This window comes from Acipenser ruthenus, chromosome 18, assembly GCF_902713425.1.
Source record: "Acipenser ruthenus chromosome 18, fAciRut3.2 maternal haplotype, whole genome shotgun sequence".
In the NCBI taxonomy this organism is placed as follows: domain Eukaryota; kingdom Metazoa; phylum Chordata; class Actinopteri; order Acipenseriformes; family Acipenseridae; genus Acipenser; species Acipenser ruthenus.
The window spans coordinates 29411995-29425298 of record NC_081206.1 but is presented as its reverse complement, the minus strand read 5'-3'; the positions used below and the strand labels follow the sequence as shown (position 1 = coordinate 29425298).

At 37.2% G+C, this 13304-nt stretch overlaps 2 protein-coding genes across 12 annotated transcripts in view; both read left to right on the top strand.

The window, feature by feature from the left end:
• The first annotated feature begins 1515 nt into the window (after window positions 1-1515).
• On the top strand, window positions 1516-3756 carry atp5mj (ATP synthase membrane subunit j). 2 transcript variants are annotated; one of them, XM_034041698.3, is made up of 4 exons: window positions 1516-1640; window positions 2468-2591; window positions 3244-3264; window positions 3619-3756. In XM_034041698.3, the coding sequence occupies exons 2-4, from the start codon at window positions 2468-2470 to the stop codon at window positions 3636-3638; spliced, it is 165 nt and encodes a 54-aa protein (XP_033897589.1). In that variant the 5' UTR covers window positions 1516-1640; the 3' UTR covers window positions 3639-3756. The 2 variants fall into 2 exon arrangements, with proteins under 2 accessions (XP_033897589.1, XP_033897599.1); XM_034041708.3 differs by having other exon boundaries at window positions 1535-1640; window positions 2462-2591.
• A 1472-nt stretch (window positions 3757-5228) lies between these two features.
• The window catches only part of LOC117973897 (apoptosis-stimulating of p53 protein 1-like), a 43130-nt gene continuing 35054 nt past the window's right edge, over window positions 5229-13304 (top strand). For 9 of the 10 annotated variants that reach the window (XM_058991909.1, XM_058991916.1, XM_058991919.1 and 6 more), the window contains exon 1: window positions 12604-12738. In XM_058991909.1, coding sequence (XP_058847892.1) covers window positions 12619-12738 — 120 coding nt within the window. In that variant the 5' untranslated portion in view covers window positions 12604-12618. Of the gene's footprint in view, window positions 6385-12603; window positions 12739-13304 lie in introns of those variants that run through there. The other variant, XM_058991912.1, reaches the window with a different exon arrangement.

Sequence of the window (13304 nt, the reverse complement as noted above, 5' to 3'; positions counted from 1 at the left end):
GAGCAGGTTCACCACATGATGGGCTCTGTTACGGATAGCGCTGACCTCTACTGGCGTGAAAAGGTAAAAAGGTGTCACCTCTACCTGCTCAAAATCAGATCTCTTTGTATTGTGGTTAAGACGTTCACACGGGAGCCTGTTGCACACAACATGGCTTTTAAAGAACATTCAAATGTGTTTTTAGTTCTCATTCTGGGATTAGAGAACCGCTGCCAAGCCAAGTTGTTTACAGACAACAACAAAAAAATCACTTGCAAATCTTAATCATGCTTGGCACAATTTTTATACCATGGGAAATGTATTCATGTTATTGTCAATCTTACGCTGGTTCTGAGAGGGTCCCTTAGCTCCTCTGAACTCACCTGTTTCAGTATGTGGCACTGGAGGAGAAAGGAGTCTGCTGGAGTTAACAAAACCTGATGACCAACTTTATTAAAGGCCACCATGCATTTATTTTCATTGGGACACACAGGTTTTGTTAGGTTTTATTGACGTACAGAATGGAATTGTCTCCTGTTACTCAGCAATTCCAGTTATGAAGCTGGAGTTGCACCTTTGTTTCTGTTGAACAGCACTTGATGGAAGATATGTTTATAGAATGTAGTTTCACAAGAATTAGCAGACTGTTCAAGGTTTTTACTGGGGCTGTCTCTGTACATCAGAAGAGCACACGTTTCAATCCTCATTGTGTCTGGTCTGGCATGCCAGAATCTGAACTAACAGCAGCACGCTAACAGATCTTGATAGCCCGTGGGGTGTGTGTGTTTAGGAGGGGGATACCATCTGAAGGCAGTGTAGGCCTTCATAGTGGTTACAGGTGTACAGAGTCAGTTAATAGACTGGAGCTGGTCCCGAGGTTAAGAGGGTCTGGGGAAATGATTTTGCTTTATAACCTGAGGTTGTCAACATTCGATAGAAATGGCCTTCCACGTACGCCATCTGGTGGTCATTAGGAGAACACCTTGAGTCCTGCTCTATATAAAATCCTGATGATGATGATTATTATTATTATTATTATTATTATTATTATTATTATTATTATTAAGAGGGAGATTTGTTTAGAAAGCCTGGGTTTGAAGGCCCTCCTGGCAGACAAACTGTCCTGTCAAATACTTTTACCATGCCCCCCAGATTTAGATTTGATCTGATATAGACTGAAATGCTGAATCTTAAACAAAACAAAAAAAAAAATGTAAAGAAAAATTAAATCTTGACTGAAGAGGATCTTCCTTTAAGTGGCTCTTTAAATATTTACTGTTGCTCATTTCAAAACACTACATTTAAAAATAATAGATAAATAAATAAACGGATAACGCAATTAATTTAGATTTCTGTTTAACGCACTTTGCGGCTAGTTTCGCAGACCCCAAAGAGCAGTAATGTTGGACTATTTAATGTTTATTTGGGTAAAGTCATCCAATATTATAGGTCTCTGAAACTAGCTGTTGATCATTTATTAATGTACAGGTTTGGAAAGTGTCGTTTAAGACTTCCCCAGCAGAGGGCACTGCTAAAAATTACTTTCGTTAAAAGCTCACCAGATCCTTCCCACAAAACACCACGGTAACTCCTGCAGCAGACAGTGACCTTCTTGAAGCGGTTGCTGGTGTTTGAAGTAGGGTACAGATCACATACACAAGGTGAGTAAATTAAAACATCACTGTTTCTCTTGTCAAATACATATTACACGGTAGTCTGTATATGTAATGTATTGGTATAGCAAGTGCTGTTAAATTTGAAATAAAACGTTTTATTTAGATAATACACAATGCGTATTGGGTTCTAGGCCTCCTAGCTAACTACTGAGAGCAGTCATGGGTACATTTTTGTCCGGCAAACGACAGAATAATTTATTGTGCACTGACCTTTCATTTAATTTGAAAATCGCTCTTTGTAAAATGCTGAGATTATTTTTAAAACGCATTGGGTCACCAACGTAAATATGTAGGGCGCTTAATTAAGAATGTCCACTAAAACAAGTCAAGTGTTGTTTGATCATTCTACGGTATGGTAAGACTAAATAAGAGAGAAAACATACCAAAATCTGTTAGGAAAATGTACAGTGCGGTTGACACTCGACAGCACTGCAAACCTCCCTGAGCAACGCGTCCTTGAGGAAGATACTTTACACTTTTCAGAGATTTCAGAGAACAAGTGGTAATGCACATTTTCTTGAAAAACTTTTATGTAGGTGGACTTGGTGGCACGTTGATGTTACTTGCTTGTAGAAAGCTACACACAGACATGTTAAATGATCTTATTTTTGTTAGGACTTGTTTTCATAAACGTCAAAAAAATGTGTGATTTTCTGAACTGAATGCTGCTGCTGTCCTTCAAAATCCGATACAAAGGCAGTACTTGCATGTCAAGACACATTCAGATTGTGTGCCTGGACCTATTAGAACTCGTATAACCCAGTACTGTGCTTTTTAAAAGTGATGTGTGCTTTTGTTTTTTGTAATTGCAGATGGCAGGGCGTGCTTTTGCAGCGTGGTGGTCCAAGATGAGGCCGTACTACACTCAAGCATACCAAGAGATGTGGGTTGGAGTGGGCATTATGACATACCTGTACTACAAAGTATCATACGGTGGTAAGTCTCATCGCTCACTCTCTGTTAGGGCAGGTTAAAAATTAAGGCATACGTGCAGAAAGTCAGGCCAATGTAAAACTGTTCTATATTCTTTCGAACACATGAAATGTTCTTTTTGAGCCATTGTCCTAACCTTAATCAAGAACTGACTTAAATCTTAAACTTGATATTCAAATTCTCTGGCTTGGCCCTTTGCTGACCAGCCTGGCCTGTCTTTCTGCACCTATGCTGATTTTTAAGCTGTGTTCTGAAAGGCTGCTTCCCAAGAAGGGTTTGGGAACCCACATACAGTTCCACGTACTACACAGATAATCTTATGCCCTAGTGAATTGGGATGGGAACCAAGTTCACAAGACACACTGGCAAACCGCTTTTTCACATAATCACATCTTCCAGAAATCTGTGAAAGAAGATTTATCATGAGGAGGTTCTGAATTATTATATAAACACTTTATATCTAAACTTTTGTTATTTAGATTGCTGCAGAGCTATATTCAGCTCTTGCACATACAGCACCACCCAAAATAGCAGACCAGTAAACTAATCTTGTCTCTGGCCATGTGAAAGTTGTTCTATTTTCTGTAGCTTCATTTTTTAGGATTATCGTTCTGTAATATGAATTGTGAATCTGAATGCTTTCTTTCTGTTTTAGGAAAGAAAGCTGTGAAAGACAGTAAGTATTTTAATTTGCTGAACAATTCCCTTAATTAAACCCTTTTCCTAGTGGTTTGTATATAAATGTAGATTGTTCTCTCCCTCTCTTTCTTTCTAAATTGATATTATTCCATTATTGATTTGATTTAATTCATTTGAATAGCATGTATCCATTTTTCAAAAGCAATTTAATACAAACCCTGTCAAATAAAGTTGATCAATAATGAGAATTTTCTTGTAGAATAATTTAAACAATACATTTAAGATGCTGAATATCTTCAAAGCCGTTTTTTTTTAAATGTATAAACTTGGTATTACTGTTCATACATTACTTTATTGAGCACCCATTGAATCCCCTCCCTTTTTATTCCAGAGTCCTCAGGACATCATTAATTTAAGAAGCTTGCCTGGACATTGGCCCACCATGATTATTTGTCCCCATTCTGAATAGTCACCACCTGTATGTACTGTACCTGTCTGTATTTTGGAAACAATAAAATGGACTGTAAAATGTTGGTGTTGGTTCATTGCATAAAGCAGCATGTATGTGGTCAATTCAAATTCATTGCATAAATGTGTCTTTTTGTAAGGATACTTATTTTACCATTGATGTCAGCTATTTAATTTTTCTGTAATTTATTTATTTATTTTGTAAATACTGCTAATATCTTATTAACTATTTGAGACGCAGACTTCATATCTTCAATAGTCTGGAAACACCTCAGGCAAAATGTAACTGCATCCTTCACTTTCACCTATGACCTGATATGCCATTGCAATTGTAAAGGAAATTGATAGAAGCTCATTTGGGGTCATTGTTGGTTTGATATATTTTCATTTTCATTAGGAGAATCTAAATATAAAACCTGAGATCTCTGCAAAATGTCCTTATGTCACAATATGAAACATTTGCAAATGCACAGAGCTGCCATCTATGAACCACTGTCTAATCATACAATTTAAAAAGATACAGGGATAATGCTTTGGGGTTATTATGTGACATAAAACATTTCCAAAACCATTTCTTGGGTTTGAGCTGAATTGATATGTTCCTGCTCTACCCCCTGAAAAATACAGGCTACAGAGCTGATATTGTTTGGCTACTATATTTCTCTTTACACTTGGGTGACTGTGAACAGGACCCAAAACAAAGTCCAACTCTGAAACACAAGTTCAGAAGAACGATGTGATTTTTATTTACAGTGTCCAAAAGTTGTATTCACACAACAACAAAAAGAACAAACAAAAATTTCGAGTAGAGAAGAGGGCCTTTCTCCCCCATGGTTACAAGGGGCCTGGATTCTGGTCACAGAGGCTCCCTTGTTTGTGTCTGCTTCCTGGTCAAATCATGTTATAACTCGTGATAAAACGACAAGGAGAGATTGGGTAAGCAAGTGTGCTGATGAATAGCCTAGAATAAAATCCTTGCTGTCTTTACTCACACTGCAGACTCTTATCTCCTGGCACAATTAGCGCTGTAATTATCACATTGTACACCAAGGTGGCAGCAAAGTAATATACATGTATGACAGTAACTGCGTCTAAAATAGATGACGCGTTTAAATTCAAATACTGCACTGTATATAAAAAACAAATCAGCTAATACCATATAAATATAATGACCATGTATTTGGTTTATTTAAACAGATAATAATAATAATAATAATAATAATAATAATAATAATAATAATAATAATAATAAACATGTTGTCCAAAAAGTGATAACAACTACTACTAGCGAAAACAACATAAAACACCTAGTATGGGCATAGACCAGTGGCTCAATTTAATAATTTTATGATTGCTACATTATACTTTTTAAGAATGTTGCAAAATAAAGGAACAGAATCAATATGGAAATGCATATGGATAACTAAGTACTTGAGCTCGATTAGCAAGTGAGCCACCTGGTACTGATGTTCCTGATTTAAACCCCGTTTTTAAAAAATCGCTGCACCTTACTGTCCTGGTATGTTTCGCGAATGCTCTGATTTAGGGGAAACTGGGTTGATGTATTTTTTAAACTGCACATTCCAGACATTCCGCGTCAACGTGTGACGTCACCGAGAACCTTTGTCAAGCGCAACGGAACGCCTGCTTCCTTGTTACCTGCACTGGAGCAATTAAATCTCTCCGTAATAACGGCGGACCGTTGCTGTAAAAACTATATATACTCACTGTAGTATAAATGCGAGCTGTAAGGAAAACAAACCACAAATACAGAGGATATTTTGGTGCTTTAATTTTACTAGTCACCATTCTAGTACTAGTAGTGACATTTTGATCGCCGCGCTGTGTCCGCTGCTGTAACAACAATAACATTCACACTTGAAGAATCTGCATTTAAATTAAAATAGGTGTTTGTGTTGACGGTGCGAGTAACTGTGTTAGGTTACCAATAATCGAAGCCTTCCTTTCGGTGGGGAACGAAACGTGATAATGTCGTGATTGAGGCTGTTGTAAATATTTCATATGTGATGTTTTGGGTTTGCCGTGAATATATTTCGAGCGTGCTTGTGAGAGAGCGGAGCTGGGGCCCAGCCCCTTTGAACAGGGGGGGAAATAACAGAGAAGTGCCTGATTCATGACTGTGACCAGTGGCTTTCTTCTTGCGCCCTGATATTACACAATCCTGTGTGTTTTTCAGAGGACGCCTCATTCTCATACTGAAGTGCAATCACAGAACAAACCAGAAAACAAGGTCAAAGATTAAGAAGTGGGATTCGACTGGAAAAGCGGCTTTAACGGTGCAGTGTAAGTGATCACGCTTACCCCGTGTGTGTGTTTTAAGTACGAGTCCTCGGGAATACATCACACTAAGACATGCTGTAATCACCGTTCGCAAAATCCGCAAGTGTCTTTGTTGTGGAGCCTGCGGTTTTGTTTTTTTTTGTTGTTTACCTGTTTGGTGTACGAGCACTGACCCAGTTTGGCCTAGACTGAGGAGGCAAGCTTTCTAATCTTCTTACCACATCGTTGTTCTGTTTGAGAGGCCTGCTGCTGCAGCTGAACCGGGGATCCCACATCTCCTCGGTGGAGCTGAAGAAGGGTCCGAAGAAGAAGAACCCTTTTCTGAAAGACATTTTTTTTTCTGCTCTGATGTCGGGTTTCCTCTGAAACGATTCCAGATATGATGCCGGTAAGCCAGTTTATAATGTACAATACTGTACAGTAACTAAAATTATTATCAGCAGAGGGTTCTGTTTAATCAAATTCCTTAGACTCCCGCTATGTGTTTTTTTTTTGTATTGTTGAATTTAATCTACAAATCTTTCGGATAGATAAAAAAATATCTATCTATATATTGGAAATTAAAGGTTATGTATACACGTATACATATTGTGTTGTATTATAACGTGTCTTTTCCCGTTGCATATAACTAATATAATATGCATTATGTGTAGGATATTAAAGTATTGCTATTTGTAAAATGGCTTTATATATATCTATATCTATCTCTATCTATCTCTCTCTCTCTCTCTCTCTCTCTCTCTCTCTCTCTCTCTCTCTCTCTCTCTCTCTCTCTCTCTCTCTCTCTCTCTCTATATCTATATATATATATATATATATATATATATATATATATATATCTATATATATATATATATAATGTGTGTGTATATATATATATATATATATATATATATGTACAACATATCGAAACGTTGGGCAGCTGGCTCTTTGAGCTAATATATATATATATATATATATATATAATATAATCTCTTAAGAGTGTAAAATGTAACGGTCTTGGTATAATGCTTCCCCACTACGGACAGTAAGAAAAGGGTCTGTCAGTTGTGTCACTAAACTATGTATGCACTAAATTGAGACTTAGCGCTGTAAATGGTAGTTTATGTTCTGCTGAATAGGCTTTGACAGGGGAGGGGGCACTTCAAAATGAATGGAGTGGAATGTCACAATTTGAATGACCACAGGACTCGCTATTCACAGAAGTGTGGCTAACCAGCAGGAAGCTGTGAACCACATTGGTGTCCTAAGTGCGTCAAGGTTTTAATTTATTATAAATGTTGCGATGGATATTACTGCTGAAAAAAAAAAAGGTAAACATTATATTGGAAAATCAAAACTTGCGCAACCTGGCCTGTCTGATTGTTTTTATAACCAAAAAGAATGATGGTTTAACAAGTAATACGTTTACTTTGATCGAGTTTTGAATTTTTAATTTTGCAATGTGAAATCACAGAAACCAAATGCCCAGTAAACTCAGTTCAGGTTAATACTGTATGGGTAACTGGTACATCTACATTTCTTTCTGTAACTATACTCTACTTCATATTGTATTATATGTTATGAGCAGTAGTTGTTTACCAGCTTGCTGAATTTTTTGTGAATAGGGGTCTAACAATTATATTTGTCGCATTCCATTTCTGCACATTTCCCTTCATGCAGTACAGCAGCTGGAGCAGGTATGCAGTCCTGCAGCAATGACCATCATGTGTTTTGTCTTGATTGTGGAATGTGTGTGTTAATTCTTTATTGGCCCACACCTATGTTTGTTAACCTAGCTTGATAACAAACAGAACTGGTTCATTTTTTCTGCCAACAATGATCTCTATTTTAGAATATGCATTGCTGAATTTCCCTCTACTCCAGTTGGTGGATATCACTGAGAAATTCTTTCTAAACATACTCAGTTTGGGCCACTGCAGATTTTTTTCCCCCTAGCTAATCTTTCTCTTTTTATGGCACCAATTCTTATTTTTTTTTTCAGCAGACTGCAATTTGGACAGTTTTCTGTGAATAGTAATGTTATACTAGTAAACGGAATAAAAACAACCAGTTTCTCACAAATTTTATAACATTACGGTTACAAATATTGTGTCATTTTCAATCTAAAACACATTGATCACACTCTGGTGTTCATTGGTTATAAAAGTACAGAAACTTTTTGTTGATCAGGGATTGATTGAGGAAATGAAACATTTTGTCTTTTTGTAAAAAAAAAAAAAAAAAAAAAGGTATTTCATATACCAGAGGATTGTGTGCTGTGGCACCTTTTAATCATGTCTTCAAAGCTAAATCTGGATCTAGCTGTATCTGGACAATGCCTGCCAATCGGAGCATACACATTAGGTAACATGTATTTTTGATTAAAGTTGGCTTGAATCTAAATATGATTTAATATTTCATCTGTGTGTGTGTTTTCTAACATGTTTCTATAGTTTTAGCATTCTTTGCACTTATCAGAAAACATTGTCTCTTAACAGTTCATGCATACAATTATTGACTATTCATGTTCAGGTCTGTTATTTAAACAGTAATTTGGTTAACCACATTTATGATTTCCATTACACGAGAGTAGATGTTAAAACTTCATGCTGATTTGAACTCGGCTCTCGCCAAGATAAGCACCAACTAAGACGTAGCTTTACAGTAAACTAATGTGATCCATATGTGTCTCCATCCATCCATTAATCATATTAATAAGCTAATATAAAATGTATTTGCCCAGTGTTTTGGTGAGTCAGTCAACTGCCTTTTAAGACAAATTTATGGTTTGTTGTGAACAGTCTTTCTAATCCATGGTGCCACAGAAATTAGATAAATGCTTTGAAAGTAGATACATATTTCTTCACATAGAGTCCATATAATATAGCACTTTGTGCTTTTTGCTGAAACAGCATTAGTACTGTACTTGCTGTTTTACTGTATAACTATCGCTTGTAATGTGACTGATTGGTACTGTGCCATGATCGCTTGGAAATGTGTCTGAGATGTTGAAGGTTACACTGTGCTGTCAGATCAGGTACTGTAGAGAGGCGCGCTGGCAGCAGGGTTTAATTCCCCTCCTTGCTGTATCCTCGATGTTCTGTACAGTGCATACATGGCATAATTCAGAAGTGTGAGTGAACCTGACCCTTTAATACAGATTGGATCTTTTGCAGTGTCGGAAGCCGAGCGACTGGCCCGATTTAACAGTTAAGATGGATACGTGTGGAGTAGTGGTTAGGGCTCTGGACTCTTGACCAGAGGGTTGTGGGTTCAATCCCCAGTGGGGGACACTGCTGTTGTACCCTTGAGCAAGGTACTTTACCTAGATTGCTCCAGCAAAAACCCAACTGTATAAATGGGTAATTGTATGTAAAAATAATGTGATATCTGTATAATGTGAAATAAAGTATAATGTGATATCTTGTAACAATTGTAAGTCGCCCTGGATAAGGGCGTCTGCTAAGAAATAAAAAATGAAATGAAATGATACGTGACATGTTGCATGTTCTTGGCAATTTATTCTCATACCAGGAAGTTTTCTCTTTGCCAGAAACTTTCTTCACTGCTCTGGTGAATGTTTTGATGTGTTTTTTCGGGGCGTTGCTTCTAAATATTTCTGCATGCCACAGCAATCTTACAAACCTAATCCAGTGTTGGGGCTTTAGAATCTTGTTCGATGTGCTTTGTTGAACTCTTATGTTCTTTGTACAGTAAACAGAACCAGGGTTCTTTGTGAAGTACTGTGGAGCGCTCCAGGTGTGGCTGATGGCAGTAAAGGTGTGATCATTCACTGGGGAGTGTGATTTGTATTAGCCACACTTGGTATGAGACTATATGAAACACCCAGGTGGAACGCTACCCTTCCCAAAGTCTAGAGAGAACCATGATCAACAATACTGACAAATACACTTCTGAAGCCCAAGGACTCAGGACAGGCATCTGTGATCGGATGATTTTATCTTTCTTTTTTTTTGGATGAAACCGTCCTTTTTATTGCGAGTTTTGGGATATGATTTTGATTTTCTGTTTTGCTCATACAATGTGCCGACGGTAAAGTATATTCATGATCAACTTTCCGACGGTACAACAAAATCTGGATAAAGGATACCACACCCTCGAAGTGAAGTAAAGTCAATTAAAAAAGTATTACAAATGTTTTATGTACTGTGTACTTGACATAATTGCATTTATGGCTATTTGCTTATCATGTAGGACCATTTACTTAGCTAAATATGTACATCATCCATTCAGTGTGCACTGTGCGTGTTGCGTCAATAACCTCTTAAATGGCACATTTAGTTTTGGAGCTGCATGCAGCCCCATGGCTGCTGTTTAAATTTTGTTTTACATTTTGTTTAATATGCTGTAAGATAGCTGGTGGTGTCTACTGTGCTCTATATCCTATTAAGCTGATGAGTATATTAAAAACGAAATGAAAGTCAGATAAGATAAGTAAGAGGAAGAAAATGTCTATTCTAGGTCATATTAATCATTGATTCATTTGAATTTACAGAAGTCACTTGAATGCGAGTATAAAGTTCCCATGTCACTGTGCAGTGCGGACTGGCTTATCTGTTTGTCTAGCTGGTCCAGGGTTGTATCCCGGGGATTAATGAACAATGGTTTTTGCAGATGGAATTTATAGCACATGTCAGAAATGTATACCTCTTTCAATGTAATCATTGCACAGTGCTGCCTGACTGGTACAGTAGTTACAGTCTGTTATGGCTGGTGAGGTTTTTATTATGCAGTTGCTCTTTTATGTTTTCAGGGGGTGACACCACCAGCTACCTCACCGCATATTATCTCATGAGTGTTGACTTGTTGGATGTTGAGACACTGTTTTTAATCCTTTCAAAAATAACATTATTGATTTTGAAATCTTTGTTCTTTGAAATAAATTTGTTTATTTAAATATTTCCAGACGCAGCTGGTTTAATAGCAGATCTGAATTTGTGTCAAAACTTTTTTCCTCTTCCCCCATAATCGTCCCCATCTCCGTTTCTCTTCGGTGTTTATCTCCATGTTATCTAGATGCATAATCTTAAGATATTTCTTGTCTGCTACAGAGGCAAGAGCAAGGAGCTTTCCTGTTTGTATCTGTGAACTTCACTACTGCCACTGATAACTCCTCTTTTAGGAAACACTTGACACAATGTTCAGATCCTGTTGAAAACAAAACAAGAGCTCATGGTTTAGCACATTTAGAAAACTTATTTGCCAGTTTCCTGCTTTTCCATTTTGCATACACTAGGGTATTTTCTGTTCTGAGGTAATTCAGGGATTTCTTTCCCCTAAAATCCCCTAACCCCCATCCATATCCATTTGTTTTGTAAAATCCACCCAGTAGAACAGTAAGAGTTCAGTGTTTGATTGCAGTGTATACAGGCTATACTGTGCTAGGAATCCGTGCCTTATGTACTGTAGCAGTACTCCTGCTGTGCAGACAGGTTTCATAATCTGAGAGACCCCAATGCATTATTGAACCAGCTCTGCATTATTGAAACAATATAACTTTGAATATTTTATTCAGGCACATTAGTGGGGAAAAATGAGGATATGCCATTATCTTGAAATGCCATGTCTACTCATAAATTACAGATAACTGTTATTGGTATGCCTAGTTTAGAAAATATATATATCTTGAAGACTTGAATGAACAAATCTTGAGATGGTTTTGTTAAATTTAAAAACAGCTGGGAACACTGTTTTAAAATGTTTGCCCTCGGTTGGTAGTGAGGGTTAATGGCGGTGTCGGGTTCAGGTTTTACATATTTCATTTATTTCTTTATTCAAAAAACATAATCAGGATTGTAACTGTTTATTTACTTGTCCTGCTTCTGTAGATAATGGACATTGGCTCACATCCATTTCCTGCCAGGCGCTCTCTCTCGCCTGTCAGTTGCGTTAGGTGGGGGGGTGATGAGACACAAAAACATTTTCACACCTAAAAACCAAAATATGCCATTTTGAAAACAGTTTTGGTTAGGAACAATCCTAAGAGTCCATGCATTGCTAATGTGATTGGTAAATCACAGGACCAAGGCTTCAGTTGTGGAAATACAGGACTGTAGAAAGTTGTGTTAACAGATCCACCCTTTGAACACAGTGGGTGCCCATCCCAGTTATGTGAAAGGAAAAATAATGACACTTTGTCATGGGGACTTACTAATCATCCTGTATAACAGGTCATCTTGAACAAGCCTGTAACGTTAAGACGGTGACTTGCTGAGAATATATTTTTATTCTTCAAAATAATATATATAGGGCTAAATTTCTTTTATTTTTTATATTGGGGGTCATCTTTTCCTTGATGGTCCTAGCAAAACATTCCAGGCCGTCTTTGAAAAAATGGATGATCTGCCCTCACTTAATTTATCGTATCATCTTGTTGTCCCAACTGTGCCTGTCTTTTTTCATTAGGTACATCTTATCAGTGTGCTAGTCATTAGTGTGTCTGGGGATTCTCATTCCAACGCAGCCCACTGACGTATTCAAACTGGCAAGAAGTGATTTGATTCGATACCTCCACAAAGAGAAGCAAACTGCTCTCTGGAAGGATACTGTGCAAGTTTGATTGCTTGCTTGCTCGCTCTGCAGTTCCTTTTGCTGTGGCTTAATGAAGAACTTTTTCACCATGGTCCTACAGAGTCTAATTAGTAATGACAAATCCTGTTTAGTGCAAAAAGTTGGGCAGAAGCCATACGTAAAGAAAAAAGAGGAATTAAAACCAGGGAAACCATTCAAATGGGAGAAGGTGAGTTTTTACATATAATCTGCATACCTTGTCAGGAATTTAACAATTCTCTGTTACTGGAACTCATTCATGTGTGCTTTAGGTCATTTTAATAAAATGTGGATAATACTTGTTATGGATTAGAATGGGGTGATACAGAATTTGCATGGGTTGCGGGACCTGTAATTGTGAATTAGAATCAAGTTTCACTACATGAGGTATTACTGCACCAAGACATTTATTGTAAGCCACTTGGTCTATTTCTTTGACACACTTCTTCTGCTGTGCTGCTGTTGCTCGGAGAAAGTAGACCTTTTTATTAAGGGAGATCCAGAGTCCTTTACTTTTTAGGATCAGGTATGTTATTTCTAAATAAGTACTGGAATAAATGGGCTGTGATTCACTTACTTTAATCCAAGGTCTGTTGGCCACATCTGGATTCTTGTTATTTTTAGATATTACATTATTTGGTGACTTTTTTATAGTGCTTCTTTAGTCTTACTATCTGATGAGATTAAGGGATTGCATACTCTTCTATTGATTTTATACACATTTATCTATTTGTCTTTCTATGCAGGACTAGATTG